This window comes from Chrysochloris asiatica, unplaced genomic scaffold (genome assembly GCF_000296735.1).
Source record: "Chrysochloris asiatica unplaced genomic scaffold, ChrAsi1.0 scaffold00010, whole genome shotgun sequence".
In the NCBI taxonomy this organism is placed as follows: Eukaryota; Metazoa; Chordata; class Mammalia; order Afrosoricida; family Chrysochloridae; genus Chrysochloris; species Chrysochloris asiatica.
This window is the reverse complement of record NW_006408528.1, coordinates 32,727,606-32,750,448: the sequence shown is the minus strand read 5'-3', so window position 1 is coordinate 32,750,448 and position 22,843 is coordinate 32,727,606. Positions and strand designations below refer to the sequence as shown.

The 22,843-nt window shown below is 37.2% G+C and overlaps 1 protein-coding gene across 1 annotated transcript in view; it reads right to left on the bottom strand.

The window, feature by feature from the left end:
- MAGI2 (membrane associated guanylate kinase, WW and PDZ domain containing 2) overlaps positions 1-22,843 on the bottom strand; it is a 1,931,490-nt gene that overhangs the window by 614,695 nt on the left and 1,293,952 nt on the right. Inside the window, exons 5-6 of the mRNA XM_006834399.1 lie at positions 20,191-20,401; positions 4,009-4,088 (exon numbers count right to left, since the gene is read on the bottom strand). Of these exons, the coding sequence (XP_006834462.1) occupies positions 4,009-4,088; positions 20,191-20,401 (291 nt within the window). The remainder of the gene's footprint in view (positions 1-4,008; positions 4,089-20,190; positions 20,402-22,843) is intronic.

Genomic DNA, 22,843 nt, shown 5'->3' with positions numbered 1-22,843 from the left:
ATACAGAGTCACTAGGAGTCAGAGCCGACTTGACAGCATACAGCCACCACCACCACCACTGAATTTAATCACATTTAAACTTTAAGAAATACCAGACTCGTATACATTTTTGATGTTAACTGAAATGCAGTGATTCTTATGGGATGTGTCACTCCAGAAATGTTTGTGATTGGGGCGGTCTCAGGATCAGCCCCATGGGACTGATACTAGTTTGGGGGCAAAAATGATGGTGCTTTCTATATAATTTAACCAGTTTTACATCCAAATATTGAATAGTTAACTGCTATTTCTGTGGCAGTTTGTAAAAGACTATTGGTTTGCTAAACAGCACTCCCCCAAATACTAATATTAGAATCCAGTTGTAGGTGGAGACTTTCTGTCATGTAGACTGGTACTAAAACTCCAAAAATGCATGAAGTGATAACAAATGTACCCAGCAACACATCTTCAAAAATTTCAAGCACATTGTGAGACAAAGGATGCATGTTTTTATATGTTTGATAGTAGTTATTACCCTTCAAATAAAAAGACAATTAGATTACTTTAGAGGTAGTAGGATATGAGCTTAATATGCATGCAGTTGAGTAATTAGTTCCCCCTGTGATCAATAAAAAGACATTTGCTAATTTTTTCTCTAATCCAAAATAATTTAAATTGTTGGTACCTCCTTCCATCTCTCTTTTACTTGGCTTCATCTTCTTATAACTGACCTAGGAATTGACTTTATGTAGTTACATTTACAAATCTGTACCTACATACACACATGAACACAGACATACACATATATGCATGTGCACATCAATGCATGCTTACACAATCAACTGAACATCAATCTTGAGGAATTAAAATATAAATTGTGATATCTATAAAGAATGAATAAAGAACCTCAGTAAAGTCTAAAATGTATAATTCTAAAATGAATGCCCTAAAATTTCTGCTTCCAGGTAGAACAGGTGAGTAGCTTATAACAAACACATGGCCCTTCTGAGAACACATAGAAACTCAGGATAAAATGCAGGACAAATCAATAGCATTAAAGGCTCAGAAATTTCATGAAGCAACAAAATGTAGGCGGTCTACGATTTGAGAGAGGAGACTCCTGGAGAAATGAGAGAACCATTTGCAGCTAACTTTGTTGACTCTGGGCTTGGAGAAGATGCAAAGAATCCAGACTGGATGGGGAGGAGAACCAACAACTGCTGGGGTTCAAGGAAACCAACAGAGAGTTGAGCAGTCTAGAGCAATTAGAGTGACAAAATACAGACACGAGAGATCTCAAGCACACTACCTACTATTCCGGGAAGTCATATGTTAAATTCTAAAGCTAGAAGATCTAGAGGCCAAAAGTTAAGCTAAAAAGAGAGCCTGAATCACACTGCTGATTTTCAGATACTGGTGTTCCATACCAGCCAGAGAGAAGGCTCCAGATAAACACACTAGCTAAAGGCGTGCCCTATGAAACAAGTTTGTCTGTGTCTATTTTTCTATAGTCTGTTAGCTAAAAATGTTTTTTACACTTTAAAATGGTTGAAATAAAAGTCAATGTAAGAACATTTTGTTTTGTGAAAAGACATGAAATTTCAATTTCAGTGTCCACAAATAAAGCTTTATCAGACCCCCACAACCATTTATTTATATATTGTCAGTGACTGCTATCATATAGCATGAGCAGTTGTGCCTGAGAGAGACCTGATGAGCTACAAACCCTAATGTATTTATTCTCTAGACCTTTACTGACCAGAGATAGACTGTGAATGGAAAGTTCTGGTGATTGAAGGTCAAAGCACAGAAGAAAACCAGAATTTATTGGATCTTACTAAAACTCAACTCAACCTCACCTTGGTTTAGTTCCTGATTAGATTAAGATAATTCAATTCCATTCTATTTGCCTGGCAAAGGAATTGTAAATCTTTTTTGGAGAAAGAGAAAGCATTATCTGGAGTCTCTACAAATCTGTATATATATTTTATACACATTCAAAAGAATCATTACACTAACTTTGGTCTACATTGAAGTATGATGCATTTAAAGAAGCCTGGTGTCTGTGACAGACTCACAAGTAATCCATTAATATCCAATGTTATACTCAAGCAATTTCAATCTATGTTATTTTGAAAAAAATAAAAATGATAGTATTACTTAAAACTTTTTCTAGGCAAAAATAACTTAAAATATGTGGCCAAATAATAGTATTCTAATGGACTGGATTTTAATTTTCATTGCAAAACATTCCAACAATATGTGGAATACATTCTGTGAATTCTTGATTTTGTAGAAAATAAGTCTGATATGGTGCTGTAGGATAGGCTAGACACAAGATTAGTGGTTCAAACCCATCAGCTACTCCTTGGGAACCCTATACAGGGTCACTATGAACTGGAACCAATTTGGTGATTTTTAACAACAGCAGCAACAGTGTTTGATTAGGTTACATACCATTATGAGCTATAGGACTATGTTCTAGGTCTCATTTTTCAGTGACAAGCACTGGCATTAGATTTCAGGCATCTATGATTTTGAGCAGACTGATAAGTACATATGTGGGAAAAACTGATAACAATAAAATATTATAATTATCTAATATGTTATGCCTACATCTCCCCCAGGTTTTTAACTTTGAACTTAAACAGCTTTTTATAATGAAATGAACAATTCAAAGGAGCATGACAGCTGAGTTCAATATGTCACAGAGCTACAAAACTGTTGAATTTATTTTAATTAGGATGTACTAAGATTTTACATCTGTGGCATAAGTAAATTATAACTCCCAGATATAAGAGATCAGGTCCCTTTAATGTATAGCCAGCCTATCACAATCTGCAAAATGCTTTATTGGTGTCAATGAGATCTATCCTACTTGTGTTCAAAATCCCAAGACATATAATAATATTATACATGGCTCAACCACAAACACTTGAGTTATCATACTTAATAGATGAAGAGATATAGCATGTATGTAAAATTAGATAGTTATTGATAAATAAACTTAGAGTCATATTCAAATATGAATATTTAAGCCGCATTTGCTCATTTTTATTTAATTTATAGTACTAACAGAACAGTTAGCCCATGAACAGCTATAATATAGGAACAAATACAATTGTCTAGATAGTATCAGAAAAAGCCTGAATAATTATTAAAATAAAATCACTTTTAGAATTAAGAAAATATTTTAAAGTGAGGTTATCATTCAAGTTCAATTACAAGTGTTTCTTTAATATTTAAATATTTTAGTAATTAAAAAGTATCATCTGGAACAGATTGCCATCTATTAATTTACTAATATAAAAACAGAATTTTTGTTTTTAAAATTGTTTTTAAAAGTCCTTCACATGTGTGAAAAGAGTTGATTTTTAAGACAGTCAGTATTAGATTAGAAACTAGGAAATACTAGGAATAATCAAGAACATTTATGCAAACAGTTATTTGATGAAACAGTTATTTGATTAAAGGAAAGTAGCCATACTTATACAATTTCTCTTAATATATACATATATATATAATATTATATTGCCTATAATAATAATATAATATACATGTAATACTATAATGTATAAAGGTATAGATAGATATCTTTACATCACAATTTCTAAAAAAAATTGATAGAACGCTATGCCTTTACACAAAATCAAATATTATTCATAGTCCCACAATGCTATTTCTCCAAACAGCATATCTGATTCCAATTAAAAGATCAGAGTCCTCAGAGAGACATATTGCAAACACAAAGTCCTTAGTAGGTGGTAGAAAGTCAGGCCAGGAGTCAAATAGAACCAACAGAGATGACAGAGATGTGATATTCAGCACCATCTCCTTAGAGAGAAAAAGCAAAACCACATGGCACTGCTAAAATGCCGAGTTAATTATCTCTTCTTTCTGAGAATTAAATCTTTTATCTTTAAAATAATTTCAACCAGATTATTGCGTCTTCTGGTAAGACACTTGTATAAGAAACACAAACATTTGCAAAGTGCATTGCTAAAATACCAGAAAAACTTAATAACCTACCATTTTCTTTGCACTCTTCTGGAGGTTTAGCCTTTTTCGCAAGTCGTGGATCCAGCCATGATGTTGTCTTTGTGTTATGGCTGAAAAGAAAAGAGATCACTCTGAACAGACACATACTAAAAGGAATCAAGTTTATTCCTTAAGAAAAAAAGAGGGGGTGGTTAGTCCAGCAAAATTGCAATCAATACACTTAATTTACTTACTGATTCTAAGTAGCCCTGAAGGAGGTGTAAGAGTAATTGTGCAAGGCAGCTGTAAATTTGGCAACCTCAGCTCCCTGTCCTCAAAGCAGCTATTTTTATTAAAATCAACTAGAATGTTGCCAAGTTAACCTCATTGAAAATGCAGAACTCATCCAAAGCAAAAGGAATTTATTACAAATACAGGATTCTCCAGTTGGAAGAGCACAGTCCACAGGCTCTGATACTGTTTCCTGAGTTTTGCAAAAGAATTATTTTGATCTTAAACCTGCCCTCTTCATAAATAGTTGTTTTGTTAGTCTGACTCCAGAGCTGGCAGAGGCAGTACAAAAGTGATGCAAATTACAGCATGTTCTTGGGATTCCTACATTTTCTAAAAAAGTGATTAATAGCGATTTTATTAACTCACATTTAGCTATCACCCATCTAAACACTTGCAATCCAGCTTCGAAGGTGGAGAATAGAAATGTTTGCATTCTACTATTTCTGGAAAAGGAGCTTCTGGGAAAAGGAATGACATTTTTGTTTTGGGAAGAAAAATGATTCTGAGAAGTCTTTTGCCAGAAATTTAAAAAGCGAAGGAGAGATACTCTTACAAGTACTGTTTTTCAGAGGATCCTGGAATTTTCTGCACTGAATCAGCTGGTGAATTTATTAACAATACAATTAACAATGCATATTCCAGGTCTCACACAAATAAGGAATCAGAATTTTTGAGGTGGGGCAACACATTCGCCATCATTGGCCAATCCTTCAGGTGATTATCATACACATTATGATTTCAGAACCACTGATTTACTAATAGACTCCTGGTGTGGCTCTGTACGATATGCACTGGACCACATGGTCATTTTGAACTGCAAGACTGTCTTTTCAAATTCACCAGCTGCTCCTTGGAAACCCTATACAGGGTCTGTTAGCACAGGCTGCGAACCTTAAGGTCAGCAGTTCAAAACTACCAGCTGTTCCAAGAGAGAAAGATGAGGCTTTCTGCTTCCGTAAAGACTTCAGCCTTGGAAACCCTGTACAGGGTTGCTATGAGTTGGAACCAACTCCATGGCACATAACCACCACCACCATGAGTAGGAACTGATTCTATGGCACTTAACAACAACATTTACAAATACTTGCTTCTTGTTAAGTGAAAGTAAATTCTGACTCTTGTTTTTGTTTCACTGTTGTTAAGTGCCTTCAAGTCTGTTCAGACTCATAGCGACCTGTACAGGGTTTCTGAAGAGCGGCTGGTGAGTTTGAACAGCCAATAATGAGGTTCAATCTGGCTTTGTGGTCCAGCGCTTATTCTACAATGCCACACTCTGTATAGGGTTTCTGAGGCTGGAATTCTCTGTGGGAGCAGAAACCCTCATCTTTCTCCCACAGAGCAGCTGATGGGCTTTAACTTTCACTGGTTAGCAGTCCAGTGATTATCCTACAGAGACACAGGGCTCCCATTAATAGCTGGTTGTTATGTACAGTCAGTTAGATCCAACTCATAGAGACACTAGGGTTTCTGAAGAGTTGCTGGTTACGAATCGGGCTGCAAACCTTAAGGTCAGCGGTTCGAAACTACCAGCTGCTCCATGGGAGAAAGATGAGGCTTTCTACTCCCGTAAGGATTTACACCCTCGGAAACCCTGTACAGGGTCGCTATGGGTCGGAACCGACTCAACGGCACTGAACAACAACAACAAATGAAAGGAAAGAGGAATTCTTTTGAGATGCAAATGGTTAAAATGCTCAGCTTCTAACCAAAATGTTGGAGATTTGAGTCTACCCAGAGGTACATTGGAAGAAAAGTCTGGTGTTCTAGTTCTAAAAAATTCAGCCACTGAGAACCCATGAATTGGAGCTATCTCAAAGACAGCAATTTTCTGTTATTGTTTTTGGTGAGGGGTAGAGAGCAAGCAAAATCCACATGTGTAAAAGTATAAGGTTTGTAAAGGGAAAAGTTAGGAAATCAATGAATAGAACATGAAAGAGAAGAATGAAAAATATTTTAGAAATATCTAGGGCAACAGAATAAGAATTCTTGGACACAATTGTTGTTGATATTGTTGTTAAGTGTTGTCAAGTTGTCTCCGGCTCATAACAACCCTGCATAGGGTGTTTATGCAGCTGGTAAATTTGAACCACCGACAATGTGGTTCAAGCCAACCTTGCAGTCCAGTGCTTTATTCTACAGTGCCACACCAGGACCAGAGGTTAAAATAGGAATGCTCTCAATTTCTCATGTATTTTCTTTCTTCTATGAAATTTAGCTTCATTTTATGTTATCAGTGCTACAAATTACCTAAATAATTTGATGAACCAATCCACAGTTAAAGCAAAGGTCAGAAAATTCTTCCCACCAGCATGTTTAAAAGCAAACTTCTGGAGCCTAAGTCCCTCATCAGTGATGACTGCAAACTGGTCTGAGGCAATTCAGTCATGGCTGACAAAGCAAAATAGGAACAGACGCAAATTTTTAAGCTTTTGGTGAAGTGGAATGACAACTAGAATGAGAAAAATTATAGGTTGAAGCTATGAAGAAGTGTAGTGAACCCTTTCAGAAGACTGATAAGAGAATTGGATTACTCCCAGGATTGTTAAAGGATGAAACACATTCAAAGTGACTACCTTTTTAGAGTGGGTCACTGCTGTTTCCAACTGTGAGAGTCATTGCTATTCGATGCCTAGGCATACTGCCCTTGTTTTCTAAGAGAGAGATTACGTTTCTAGCAGGGAGATTACGTTTCTAGCAGGGTGAACAATCTGCAATTTTTCCATTATAGTTATTATCACAGTTCGCCCAGATCTTACAGATTTGAGTACTTTTGGGGGTCCCTTAATTGGCCATGACTGAACCAATAAGAACCAGTCTGAAGCCTTACACTTAGTGAAGGGAATTTTAAGCCCCGGATGAGGCCTAGATGGCTATTGCACTTTCAGATTTTCTAGACAACTATTCCACCCGCCTACGAGTAGAGCCATTTTTAAGTTGAGTCCTTAAAAAAAATGGTGAAATGAGTGGACTCCTACTCCTGACGGCCCCCTGTGTGTTAGAGTAGAACTGTGCCTCATCGGGTTTCAATGGCTGAGCTTTTACAGGTAGCTCTTCGCAAGAGCCTGTCAGTGAACTTGGACGTCAACCTTTCAGTTAATGGCTGAATATGCTGTTTGTGCCACCCGGGGATTCCACACGTGACTTTCAAGGAGCTCTGGTAGCGTAGTGTTTACGAATCGGGCTGCAAACCACAAGGTCAGCAATTCGAAACTACCAGCCGCTCCGCGAGAGAAAGATGAAGCTTTCTGCTCCCGTAAAGATTTACAGCCTCAGAAACCCTGTACAGGGTTGCTATGGGTCGGAATAGACTCGACGACACTTAACAACAACAACAAAGAGAAAATTCTCTCCATTACTTCCTTCAACTTCAAAAGGTAATCAGTGATAGATATCTCTGAACAAGGCTCTAATAAATTCCAAGTCAATGATCGGATAAAGCTTATAGGAGAGTCTACCAGCTTTTACTTACTCCAATTTAAATTTTGTAACTTTTGATGGTGCTTCATTATCTTGTTTCAGAAAAAGGTATAGCAGATGCTGTCATTCCTCCCTGGTCCTCATTTACAGCTAGGTTGCTCGCAAGCCTTTTTCTCTGAAGGGAATACTTGTAGCCCTTGGATGGAGGTCATGAATGTCTAAGTGTAGAGATTCCTAGGGCATTGGGTTGTGTTTATGCTCTCATTTGGAAGAAAAAGAAACTGTTCATTTAAAAAATGTTTTTCATAAACATGCCTTAGTTCAAAGAATATATGTGTATGTCTGTATCTCTGTATGGTATGGTGGAAAGATGAGAGGTAGGCATGAAAGATAAATTTCTCTTTTCTGACCCATATCTGTTTCTTTTTAGATTCACCCCCCACTTTGGAGAAGTCATCTATAGGTCTTAGACAAATTCACAAAAACAGACACCCATGGATAAGCATTAATGGTTATTACTAAACAACTGCTGGTGGTGGTGGTTACGTGCCGTGGAGATGGTTCCGGCACATAGCGACCCTGTACAGGGTTTCCAAGGTTGTAAATCTTTACGGGAGCAGAAAATCTCATCTTTCTCTCACGGAACGGCTGGTAGTTTTGAACTGCTGAGCTTGAGGTAAGCAGCCCGACTCGTAACCACTATGCCACCACAAATTACCATATTTGTACCACATCACCATGGGGCTCAAATACTACCATGGGACTCAAATAATTTAGTAGAGATCTGTGGATTTCCTAGCTTTTCTGAGTTTATATAAATCATTTCATTATAGGAATTTTTAGGTTGAACTAGCATTAATACATTTTGAAGTAACTTTAATACATTTTGACAGATTGAGTGTCTTATGGTTTACAGCATTTTAAGCTGATGCTCTGAAATTATCTGAAAGAAATGTGGGTAGTAGTTACGTAAAGTAATTGCCTTAAACATCACATGAAGATACAACGCAGTATTTCTTGACTGTGGTTCTCTGCAGCCTTGTAATTTGCATGCTCCTTCAAGATGCCTTACAAAGGGGTATTTTTAATGCCTTTGGGAGACAACAGATGAAGTGGCTTTTCCACTTCCCTTAAATTATACATTTTTAAGCCTTACCAATTCCATTTGAAAATAGGAGTACAAGTTGGGCAGCAAATTGTATACAAAATAGAACCACTGAGGGATTTTTCACAATATGCACACACCTTTCCTTAAGCTTAAAGAAAGTGATTTTCTTTCACTTTTACAGCTCGGGTAAGATTTAGAAGCATGGCACCAATTTTCCATATCTATCCAAGTTATGTGGCCACAAATGAAAGGAAATTACAATGCTAAGATTGCATAATCTTGTATTTCAAGAAGACTTGAAGCTCTTGGTTGGAAGTCATCACTACCAAATAGTGAGATCATTGGGTTCAGTGTTTATGCTCATTTCGAAGAAAAGGAAATCATTTTTTAAATGCTGTTCTCACAACAAAACTGCATTCTTATTCTAGCTGGGGAATCAAATAATATTTTTAGGAACTTTGGATCATAATATACTACTTTATGCATTTCTACGGATATATTTAACTTGACGATAATGAAAAGTTAGAGATCAAATGAAGTCAGTAGCTATATGAGTTCATTCAGTATCTTATAAAAAATCTGGGTGAAAACCTTAAAGAAATGGTTTACCATAGGAGTATTTCCAAAATTCTTCTCTGATGTTAAACTACAGACTGATTCTATCAGCAGTAATACAATGAATCAGAAGAAAAATTTTATTCAACTTTGCAATTCTAATTTAAATTCTCATCAGAATGTCCTTGAAGACATGTGATAGGCTGGTATGTTGTGAATCAGAAATTTCCCTTCCTTTTGCAAGCTTGACCTTTGCCAACTGACAATAGCAGCTAGTTAAATAGTAACATCGTAAGAAACACTCATGTCACATAGAATTTGGTCAACAAGAAAAGCGACCGACTTTGTGACTCACCAATACAAAGTTATTCTCACTTTTTCATAGCATTTCTTGAATGTCTACTATGCCAAGGACTGCACTAGGAATTTCCACACATATCACCTCACTTAATGCCCACAGCCTTGTGGGTAAATTACATTAACTCCATTTACAGATGACGAAATAAAAGTGGAGAGAGGCTGAGTGAGTTGTTTGAGCTAGAGCTAACATTAAACCCAGATATATAGGATTCCCGAGTCCAAGCTTTTCTATGATCTCTGGTAGTGTAGTGGTTACAAATTGGGCTGTGAACCTCAAGGTCAGCAGTTCAAAACTACCAGCTGGTTCACGGGAGAAAGATGAGGCTTTCTGCTCCCGTAAAGATTTACAGCCTCGGAAACCCTGTACAGGGTCGCTATGAGTCGGAACCAACTCCACAGCACTTAACAACAACAACATATCCATAGGTATACTGAACAGAACAGTTTGCTTTTTATACTGAGGCACTTCATTTCATTCCCCCAGATGATAATCAAAGGCCTATGTTCCAGATTCTTTGCCTTTAGTTTAGAATTGGAGAATTTTAACTAATAATTGAAAAATAATAAAACCACTTGCCATGGAATTGATTTTGACTCATGTGTCAGAGTAAAACTCTAATCCATAGGACTTCTAGTGGCTGATTGTTTTAGAATCAGATCACCAGGGCTTTTTCCCAGGAAGGATAGACTTCTGGGTAGACTCAAACTGACAGCCTGTTGATGAGCAGTAGAAGTTGTTAACAACTTTTACCACCCAGGGACCCTACTACTTAAATTCCTTTGTTAGTTTTGAATGTCTTCAATGTAGTAGGTATAATATCAAAACATAATTACATGGAGATAAAACAGAAGACATTGTAATTGTGGAGACACAGATGATAGAACTGGAAATTTTTGTCATAAATTTCAACTCTCCATTCAAATCACTTTCAAATCAAATTCACTTGATTCAAATCTGAATACTTCTGCAGAATGTTGGTGTTTATAAGTGCCATTAAGCTGGTTCTGACTATAACGACTGGTGGGTTTGAAACACCAACTTTGTGGCTAAAAGTTCAGTACTTATCCATTCCAGAATAAAGTCTTTAAAAGCCTGATTTCTATAATCTACATATGAATAATAAGTCTTAGATGCTATACTAAAATAATCGGGATATTGTTGGTAGGTGCCATCAAGTTGGTTCTGAATCACAGCCATCCTGTGCACAACAGAATGAAACATTGCCCAGTCCATCCTCACTGTTTTCATTATGTTTGAACCCATTGTTGCAGAGACTGTGTCATCCATCTCCTTGGGGTCTTCCTCTTTTTGTTGACCCTCCAGTTTTCACAGCATGATGCCTTTTTTTCTCAGGGATTCCTTCCTCCTGACAGGTTCAAAGTATGAGCGACCAAGTCTCACCATCTTCTCTTATAAGGAACAAACAAAGATTTGCTTGTTCCTCTTGCAGTCCATGGTACTTTGAATATTCTTGGCCAATACCACAATTCAAATGCTTCGATTCTTCTACCATGGTCTTTATTCACTATTCACTATTTGCCTGTATATGGGCAATTGAACACACCATGGATTAAAAGTCAGACACACCTTAGTCCTCAAACTGACATCTTTGTTCTTTAAAACTTTAAAGAAGTCTTTTGCAATGGATTTGCCCAATGCAACATGAAATTTGATCTCAACTGCTGCTTTCATGAGTGTTGATTGGGGATCCTACCAAAATGAAGTCTTTGGCAACTTCAATCTTTTGTTCATTTATCATGTTATTTAATGGTTCTGTTGTGAGGATTTTCCTTTGTTTTATGTTGAAGTGCAATTCATAGTCTTTGATCTTCATCAGTAAGTATTTTAAATCCTTTAAACTTCCAGCAAGCACAGTTGTATCATCTGTATATCGCAAGTTGTTAATGAGTCTTCCTCCAATCCTGATGCCACATTCTTCTTCTTATAATCAATCCCCCTTCTTGGATTATTTGCTCAGCATACAGATTGAATAAGTATGGGGGAAGGATACAATCTTAACTCATACCTTTCTTCATTTTAAACCATTCAGCATCCCCTTGTTTTAGTCTAACAACTGCCTCTTGACTTATGTACAAGTTCCACATAAGCACAGTTAAATGTTATGGAATACCCACTCTTCACAATGTTATCCACAATTTGTTATGATTCATACAGTTTTGTATAGTCAGTATAGCACAAGTAAACATCTTTATATATTTTGTTTCAGCCAAGATCCATCTGACATCAGCAATGATTCCCTAGTTCCATGTCCTCTTCTGAATCTGGCTTGAATTTCTGGTAGTTTTCTATCTATGTAATGTTTTAACCATTTTTGAATTATCTTCAGCAAAATTTTACTTGCATGTGACATTAATGATATTGTTTGATGATTTTCACATTGTGTTGGGTCACCTCTCATTGGAATGGGCACAAATATGGATCTCTTTCAATTGGTTGTCCAGGTAGGGTCTTGCAACTTTCCTGGCATAGATGAATGAGCATCTCCAGTGCTTTCTTAGTTTGTTGAAAATTTTCAATTTGTATTATGTCAATTCCTTGAACCTTGTTTTTTGTCAAGCCCTTCAGTGTAACTTGGACTTCTTCCTTCAGTAACATTGGTTCTTCATCATATGCTATCTCTTGAAATGGTTCAACATCTACCATTTCTTTTCAATGTTTGCAGTAGTTTCTTCTCATTTTGAGTTGTGTCCCACTAGCAAATGTAGGTTTTGAAAGCTTGCTTTATCCGTGCCATTAAGGCAAACTCTGTTTTTGAGAAGACAGCTCTTTCCTAGGTTAAGAGCATTGTAAACTGAGGTACTTAAGCTCTAGCACTATTTGAGAAAATGCTCTGCTGCTATTCATACCATTTACAGTGGCTAACCATTCAGAAGTGGTCCACTTTTCCGTCTTTTTCAGTCTGGAAACTTTGCTAAAACTTGTCCACCATGGTGACCCTGTTGTTGTTGTTGTTGTTATTGTTCTCAGGTGCCACTGAGTCAGTTCCAGCTCATAGTGACCGTATATACAACAGAACAAACACTGCACAGTCCTAAGCCAGCCTCACAAGTATTTTTATACTTGATCCCATTGCTGCTGCCAGTGAGTAAATCCATCTCGTCTTTTGCGCTGACTCTCCACTTTACCAAGCATGCTATAATTTTCCAGGGACTGATCTGTCCTGATAACATGTCTGAAGTATGAGAGATGAAATTTCATCATCCAGGCTTCTAAGGAGCATTCTGGCTGTATTTCTTCCAACACAGATCTGTTAATTCATCTGGAAGTCCATGGCACTTTCAATATTCTTCTCCAACACCATAAATCAAATGCATCAATTCTTCTCCGGTTTTCCTTATTCATTATTCAACTTTAACATGCATGGGAAGCTACTGAAAATACCATGGTTTGGATTAGATGCACCTTACCCCTCAAACTTTTCTCCTGAACACTTTAAAGAAGTCTTAGGCAGCAGATTTTCCTAATGCAGTACATCGTTTGATTTCTTGACTGCTGTTTCCAGAAGTGTTGACAGTGGATCCAAGCAAAATCAAGTCCTTGATACAAGCAAACCTTCAATCTTTTCTCCATTAGCATGATGGTATTTATTGGTCAAGTGGTGAGGATATTTTTTCTTTACACTGAGGCGCAACCAACTTCAGAACTTCCAGCATCAAAGCAACACACAAGCTCCCACACTATGATAAACTGATGGAAAAATGGTGGAAAATAATTAGGTTAATAATTCTGTCAATCAGTGGAGTGTTTATTTATTAAGAACAAAACTTAAAATTTTCTTGTTGTTATTAAGTGTCATCGAGTCGATTCCGACCCATCGCGACCCTGTATAGCGTTTCTGAGGAGCAGCTGGTAGGCTTGAACCGCTGACCTTGCGGTTCAAATGGCTTTGCAGTCTGGTGCATTAACCCACAGCATCACACCAGGACCATGTTGTTCTCTGTCCTTAATTTTTTCTATTTGCTCTGTTATTTTTCTTCTACTGAAAATTTATCCTTTTAAAAAGATACTATTATTTTTAAACACACTTTCCCCCTTTACTGTATTTATCTTATAAAATAGTGGTTGTTGTGAAGTGCCACAGAATCAGTTCCGACCCATAGTGACCTTGTACAGGGTTTCTGAAGAACAGCTGGTGAGCTTGAACCTCCGACCTTGCAATTCAAACGGCTTTGCAGTCTGGTGCACTAACCTACAGCACCATACCAGGACCTCCATGGTTTAGTACTTGTTGTTGTTGTGAAGTGCCATCGAGTCAGTTCCGACCCGTAGAGACCCTCTATAGGGTTTCTGAGGAGCAGCTGGTGAGCTTGAACTGCCCACCTTGCAGTTCAAACGGCTTTGCTGTCTGGCGCATTAACCCACAGCGCCACAACAGGCCTCCGGTTTAGTACTTAAGGGCATATAAACACATAAAATTTTATATCTTTGTCAATAAAATCATCAGAAGATTACATCATTTCCCCAAACCGTTTTTTTACTCATCTATATCATTAAGATTTACACCTCGGAAACCTGTACAGGGTCGCTATGAGTCGGAACCGACCCCACCGCATATAACAACAACAACAACAAAATATCATGATTGGAGTACTAGTATGGCAATGTAGGATAAGTATTGGACCACAAGATCGGTTTAACATCAGAGTCAGCAGTTCAAATCCTGAACTGCTCCTCGAAACACACTTATATAGGGTCGCTGAGATGGAACTGGCTCGACGACACTTAACAACAATAAAAACAACATAGTATTCCACAGGGAAGACCTATTAAAGACAACGATTAGATACAGGTAGTTGAGAATTAACAGAGGAGATTTTTCCATTCAAGTCTCCATTCACTCAGTTTTTAACTCATTAGTGTCTGTGTTTATACATTGATTATCCTCACAGATAGCTATAGTCAGGGGCTTCTGTACTGATTATTTTTCCAAAATTCCTTAAAAAAGATTTTAAAGCTTAGATGTATACAAAATTTTCATTCTCTTTTCTTTCAGAGGAGCATAGTGGTTCTGTAGGATAAGCACTGGGCTGTGAAACACAAGGTTGGTTCTGTAGGATAAGCACTGGGCTGTGAAACACCAGCCACTCTGCAGGAAAATGATGAGGCTTTGTACTCCTGCAGAGATTTATAGCTTCAAACCCTACACATGGTTGATGTGAATAGGAGCCAACTTGATGACAGTTAATAACTACCACCATATTACTTTTCATGGTTTTAGAAAACTAAAGTGGTTAGGCCTGATTGCACAGTGTGTTAAGCACTGGGCTGCTAACTGAAGGGACAGCTGGTTTGAATCCAACAGCTGCTCTATGAGAAACAGAAGAGGCACCGAGCGTCCATGAAGATTTATAGTCTCAAAACCCTACAGAATTGTTACTGTTTATATGGTCACTATAGGGTTACTATGATTTCAAATGGACTCAGTGGCAATGGGTGGGTTTATTATAACTATTTTTAAAAATTATTGTGAGTCTGTGTTACACACTGTTTTATCTACATTATTTTCTGTCTGTGTATCGCACAGAAACCTTATGCAGGTACAGGGAAAAAAGCCATAGATGAAATTAAAAGCCCACATTCTATATATTCACTGTTTTTTAATGTAAATTCTAGAAAGTAAGCTGAGATTAAGTTTCTTAACTGGTTAAACCTAGTATAAGAAAACATTATGCTGGTGTTGGTATATGTCCCAAACCTGATTTTACTTTTCTCTCCAATAAATTTCCCAAGCATTTTGTCTTCTTTTTAATAATAAAAAATTTTAAATTGGTTGAAAATTGTAATTTGGAGATTTACTTGACACTTAAGGTGATACAGAAATAGCAACACATTAAATAAAAATAGACTAATTGTGTACTTTGTTTAGCATTTAAAGTGATTTCAGCACTGGCAAAGATTTTGAGAATCTTGAAAAAAAAAAGCCATGATATTTTTTTAAGGCTGTGAGTTTCAGTTTCAAAAGTCGTCTTTTAAAAAATCTATTTAAAATCTACTTAAGATGACACAAGTGCTCACTGCCAGTCAGGAAAATGGTTGTAAACAAATAGGTTCTTGTCATCATTTTGTTTTTCAGCAAAGCCATAGTAGTCACTTCTATGTCAGTAACTAAATGGACTCCCAAACAAAGAAGGAATTTAATGGGATTCCCAGAGCATGTCAATCCAGATTAACCCTGTGGCACCTCTTCTTTACCAAACATTTAACCTCCAGAAGAGTGAATTCCTGGTCAAGTGACTCATAAAACAAATACTATTTGTAATGCAAAACCTTTTCCCCTGGTCCATGTTTATTTATACATTAGAGATAGCATGGCATAATGGTAATGGCTTCATAGGGTAACAGAATTATGTGACATTAGGAATGTTAACCTGCCCAACAGTGCCTCAGAAGAGAATCTACAAAACAGGGGTAATGCAAGAGCTTTATAGGTTGTTATGATGTTATATGTATAAAAATCGGCACCACAGAAGATTGATCAAGAACGAGGACCCTGCAGCTATGCTAGCATCCATACAAGTCTGAACTTTGTTTATATTTCTTAGTTATACTAAAACAAATAACAAACCAAATGTCATTGAGTTGATTTGGACTCATATCAACCCAATTGGACAGAGTATAATTGCTCCATAGGGCTTTCAAGGTTATTATCTTGATGGGCACACCTGGTATGGTGCTGTAGGATCATCACTGAATTTAAGCCAAAAGGTCAGCCATTCAAACCCACCAGCTGCTCCTTGGAAACCCGAATTGACAGTCTGAATTGAGTTGGACAGAATTGACAGCACTCAACAACAACAACAACAATCTTAATGGAAACTAACTACCACACCTTTCTCACATGGAATAGCTGTTGGAGTCTAATCACAGAGCTGCTGGTTAGTAGCTGAGCACTTAACCACTGACTTTGCAGTTCAGCGCATTAACCAGCAGCGCCACATCAGCACTCTCTCTTTATATATATAGTTGGAGTCCTGGTGTGGTGCTGTGGGCTAATGCGCCAGCCTGCAAAGTCGTTTGAACTGCAAGGTCAGCGGTTCAAGCTCACCAGCCGTTCCTTGGAAACCCTACACACAGTCGCTGTGGGTCAGAATCAACTCGATGGCATCTCAAATATACATATATTTAAGGGGTCCTGATATGTGCTGTAGGATAAGCACTGAACCATTCAAACCCACCTGGGAAACCTTACACAGGGGTGTTATGAGTTGGAAGCAACTCCAAGGCACTTAACAAAGACAACAACATATATATACTTAAATCTAACATTTAAGCATAGGTTCAGTTTCTTCTTTTATTTAGGAATTTATGCTTTAATTTTATAGAGAGAGCTAACTTCTGCTTTATCTCATTCTTGATTTCATAGGAGAAGGCATTTGGGGAAGTATGATGAGGATTTCTATTATGTTCAGTGACTCTCACGGTATCTGCATCAGAGGAATGTTTATTCTGCTTTCCTGACCTCACAAATCTCTCCTCCCTATTTTTCCTTCTTTGCACCTTCCCTCTGTTTTATCCTTCTCTTGCTCTATCCTTTCTTTGTTTCGTTTATCTTGCTCTCTTTTAGTATGATTTGGCTTGGTCCTTATAAGACAACCATCCTCCCTTCCACATGTTACCATATCTGTTTTCAAGGTGCCAAGGGGTTTAGAGTATATTCACATAAGAATTAATGGTGATATCAATAGCAAATGCACTCACAGATCAGTACCAGTTGGTTGAAATCTTGATTTTGTCAAATGAAGTTAGGAAAAGAATAGGCATTATGGAGCAAAGAGTGAAAACAGGAGAAAACCAAAGGGGAACGTGAGCAGAGTGACATGTAGGTAAAGAGACAGGAAACTGAAGAACTGTGGCGATGGACAGGTACGGTTCTGCTCCCTGCTTTGTGGAATCTGAACCCCTCACACTGAGTCTTTAGATTCTTTTTAGAGTAAAGAAATATGAAACACAAGTTGGTCCAAGCGAAAGTGTAGAGTAGAGGGATGCGTCCATTCTGTGGAGTAACGTCCTGAACTGGCCAGTCTCTTACTGAATTTGCTTTAGCCTCAGACATTGTTTTCCTGTCATCTCACTTGAGCCATTACTCCAGGCTTCTTCATTCCTTTTAGCCTCTGAATAAATCTCCCTCAGCATCAGCTCACCACAAATGAAATTGTTTCCTACTTCATGTCCGTGGGTTTTCACCTCAAATATGTCTGCTCCTAAAACTATCCATTCATCCTTACAGGATTAAGAAGATTACAAAAGCAAGCAAACAAAACCCTTTGCTTGCCTTTCAGAGGTACTAGTGATCTAGCAATAGCTGCAACAAATAGATTCAAACATACCATTGATTACGAAGGTGGTACCAGATCAGGCAGCATATTGTTCTGTCATATACAAATAAGATTTCCATGAGTTAGAGCTGACCCAATGTCCACTAACAACAAAAATAATGATCCAGCAAATATAAAACTAAGCAGTCATTTTCCAAAAGTCACCAATAATATATGCTTCTTTAGTATGGACAGAGGGTCTCCTCTCTGTCCTTGACACACCTAGGGAAAGTCATTGCAATGACAATTCCTACACCTCTCCATATTACCAACTTTTCTCACCTTCCCCATCATTCTCCTGTTACTAGTTACCTCTATGGTAAGCTTATCCTTCTCTGAACAGTTTCACAAAATTCCAAAATTAGGTGTTTCTCTATTTGTTTATAACTATTAATCTTTCTTTCCCAATGTGATAATTCATTGGAGAACAGGGAGGGCACCTTATGAATCTTTGGATGCTGACACCGGATGACTGACAAGAGTCTTAATGGAATAATTTTTGTAAGATTCACTCTAGCCTGGAAAGAGCTCACCGGGTCTTATCTGTCAAATTGTCTACTCTACATGTTCCTTTATTACACAATTAAAATATTTATAACACCAATCTCCTTATTCTGAACCTCAATAATTTATTAATTACTGGTCCTGGTATGGAGCTGTAGGATAAGCACTGGACTGCTAAGCACAAGTTCTGTGGTGCCACCAGCCACTCCTCGGAAACCCAACACAAGGTTGCAATGAGTTGGAACTGACTAGATATCAGCTAACAACAACAACAGCAATATACCCTGATAATTGGGGAATTCTATTTTGACTTCTGATCTGCAATGATACCATCCTGTACTTTTTAATACCCAAATTGTGTATCTAGATATTAATACTTGGAGAGCATCAGTTCTATCTGACTTTTTATTTCCCATTTAATGGATATATCTCTGGAACACTGATTACAGCTATAAGGAATAATGCAAGATATATTTTTTCAAATTTAGAAGACTTGCCAAAAGTTGGATGCTAGTGATTCATTTTCTGCAAAACACTATTTCTCATCCATGTTGGAGTCAAGCAGAGCACCGAGTAATTACCTGATTATGTATTCCCTGGGCCATAAGTATCAAAGTTTCCAACTTCACGTGAGAATTAAATATTGGTATGTGGTAACATTTCAATTTCACAACTGAGTTCTGCCTATGGAGATCTAAGTCATGAATCACTCTACATTGGCAAAGGGTATCCAGTTTTAATATTTTCCTGAATAATCAGAGTGTACATATTTTTTTATCCAGTGTCAGCACTGAAACTTTAGTTTTTATCAATTTATCTCTTTGAGACTTGCACAACTTTAAGACATTAAGCATTGGTGATCATATACAATATACTCAAGTTTTTATCCTAATGAACATTTTAATTGACTTATGCACATCAACAATTTAATTTTCTGTCGAAATCTTCAATTTAGCAATTTGTTTTTTAAAAAGTTACTCTAGTCCTAGAAAAATAAAGAAAAGGAAAGCTGGAAATTATTGTCATTAAAATATATGAAAATTCAGAGTTTGAAGGAAAAAAAAAGACCTAAAAGAAAGTCAAGATTAGTAAATAACCAACAACAAATAAAATGGAATCTAGTAAAAATAAGTACAATGAATTATACAAAACAAATTATTTTATTGATACCCAACCTCAGGGTCAAATGCTTAAATCTTTTTTCTTCCTTGAACAGCAACTATTTTGCTCTAAATGATTATATCCGAATAAACTCCTGAACATGATGTTTGACACTTCCGGCAATATGCCTTAATTCAGACTTCAAATCTCATCTAGATTACTTGGGTACCTTGGCACAGCAGAGTAAGAATTTACCCCATAGTATCTAGACTATTTCTAATTTAATAATATCATTATGTGAATTGCCTGTTAAGTCTTGATTGTACATTATGTCTTTTTAAGTGCTAAATTTATTCTTTGACTTGCAGTTATATTATAGAATCCTGAACTATGGTTAGGGTATCATCCCATCATTCTCTCACAAAGAAAAGGGCCAGGGCCAGAAATAATACAATTCAATGTTTGCTTTTCAAAGTAAACACATCATCTCTGTTTGTTGTTTGAATTTATACATTGCTCTATTTCTTTAATACCAATGTTAAGAGTATGAAACTCACTCAATGAAGTAGACTTCACCCTTTTCTGTATAGGCCATTTCCCAGTTGTCAGGCAAGGGGTCAGATTCATCATTGTCTTCAGGTTTAGTTGGCTTTGCATCATCCATCTGCTCCTTTAGCTCCTCGGGCTGACTGTACACTGGTGCAGGATAAGGCTGGGAGGGAGTCTCCCCTGAGGCACCTGCACTCTTGTCTTCATTTTCACTGGATTCTGAAAGAGAAATAGAGCATATGGTTAGTGAGCTCAGACAAAGTAACTCCTGGATGAGTGTAGAGTGTGCTGAACTTGGGAATATACTCTATGACCTATGACTGCTAATAAGAAATACTTTTCAAAAAGCATAATTGCAGACACCCCTGGAAATGATGACTAGGCCTATTAAAGTCTTCCTTTCACTCAGCCTTCTTGTCTATCTTTACACTAACTATTGCTTATTACCAGACCTGAGGTTTGGCAGATGAAATGAAAGGACTATGTCACAACACAGTTGCAGTTGGCAGAACTATCCCTAAGGATGCTCATGTTCTAATACCTGGAACATATAGATATTACTTGACATGGCAAGAGGAATTTTCCAGATGTGATGAAAGACTTTGAGATTGGGAGATTATCCTGGAGATTATTGGGAGATTATCAGGTAGCCTCACTGTTATCACAAGTATCCTTAATAGTGAAAGAGGAAGGAAGAAGACAAGGTTGGGAGGAGATACTACAAAAGAATGGTCAAAGTGATGTAAGGTTCCTGGTTTTCAAGACAGAGGAAGGGACCTCAAGACAAGGAATGAGGAAGGTGCTAAAAGCTGGAAAAGATAAAGAAATAAATTCTCCAGAAAGCAACATAGCCCTTTCAATACCATGATTTTATGCCAGTGGGACCCACGTCAGAATTCTAATATATAGAACTTTAAGATAATAAATTTGTACTGTTTTAAGATTCTAAATTTGTAGTAATTTGTTACAGAAGCAATAGAAACTAATATGTAGAGCAAAATTAAAACACATGAATTTTAAGAGAAAATATGACAGGCTTGGAAGTAGGAGTCTCCTTCTCACCCCATGTAAGTAGTATAAGGTCTGGAATGAAAAAAAAAAAAAAAAGTAAAATACATGGAGATAAGATGAATAGACATATAAAATAATAGAAAAAAGTTACTTAAAATGAAGAAACAGTTGAGTCTGCACACTAAAATTGTTCACTGAATCTGAGGCCAGATTAATGAAAGATACTGACCTCTAGATTCATCTAGTTGAAAATCTGAAACTCTAAGGCTGTAAAGTAATCTTGCCAGATTCTATACGAAAATACATAACTCCTCACAAAGAAAGAAAGACAGAAAAGCTTCAAACCTTTCAACTGTAATACTTGAGGCTCAAAAACAGAAGAGTAGTGTCTGTAGCAATTTGGTAAAAAAAGTACTTGCAACCCAAGAACCAACCTCTGCCAAGACACCATTTATCGATTTGAGCAAAAGAAAGTTACTTTACCTATTAATTGATTTTTACCTTTCATTAGAAGGTCCTGGATAAAGAGGGGAAAATACAGAATACAATTCAAAATCATAAAAGACCAGGCTAACTGGCACTTAGTCACCCTTCCGGTCTAGAACTGAACTCACCTCTGCACCTCAATTTTCAGACAAACAATAGACAGGTATATAAGGGGAACAACAACACTACTGAGGTATGTACACCTTAGAATAATAAACCATTTGAGATATTAAAGAGCACCACTTACTCAAGCACAAAGTTCAGAAGGGTTAGGAAAGAAGGAAGAATGGAAACAGGAAGAGCCAGCAGAAAAGGAGACAAGTGATAAGCGGGTTGAAGGGATTATAATCAATGCAATGAAACAAAATGTGTATGACATGTTGAATGTAAACCGAATGATCACTCTGTAAACCTTCATCCAATTCACAATAAAAGGCTTTAAAAATAAAAAAAGAACAGGCAATACACAAATAAAATAATTTTATTTCCTTCCATTTAGTGTTTTTTGCCATTAAGGACATGCTATGAGTCCTATTTCTTCAGTGAGGAGTACAGCAGGTAATATCTAGTCAAAGAAACATTTTTAGAATAAATAGGAAGAAAGATATAATGTAGAGGAAGCTCATGCCAGGGAAGATGGTAGTTGGGAGAGTCATTCAGAAATTACAAGACTGTTGTTGTTGTCAGGTGCCATCGAGTCGGAACCGACTCATAGTGACCCCATGCACAGCAGAACAAAACAATGTCCGATCCTGAGCCAACCTCACTACCGTTGCCACACTTGACACCATCAATGATGCCACCTGGCTGATCCATCTCGTTGGGGGTCTTCCTCTTTTTCTCTGACCCTCCATCTTAGCCAGCATAACATCTTTCTCCAGCGACTGTTCCCTCCTGACAATACGTCCAAAGTATGAGAGACGAAGCTTAGCCATCCTGGCCTCCAAGGAGCACTCTGGCTGCACTTCTTCCAAAACAGATCTATTGGTTCTTTTGGCAGTCCATGGCACTTTTAGTATTATAAGACTAGACTTAAGAAATTGCCTGTTTCTTCCAGGAGCCCAACACTGCTACTTTTAGGTCTTTGCCTGAGATATGATGTGATGATGCTAAGAAGGAAGAAACTCTAGAAAAGGTCAAATGGAACCAAAACCAATGACCTGG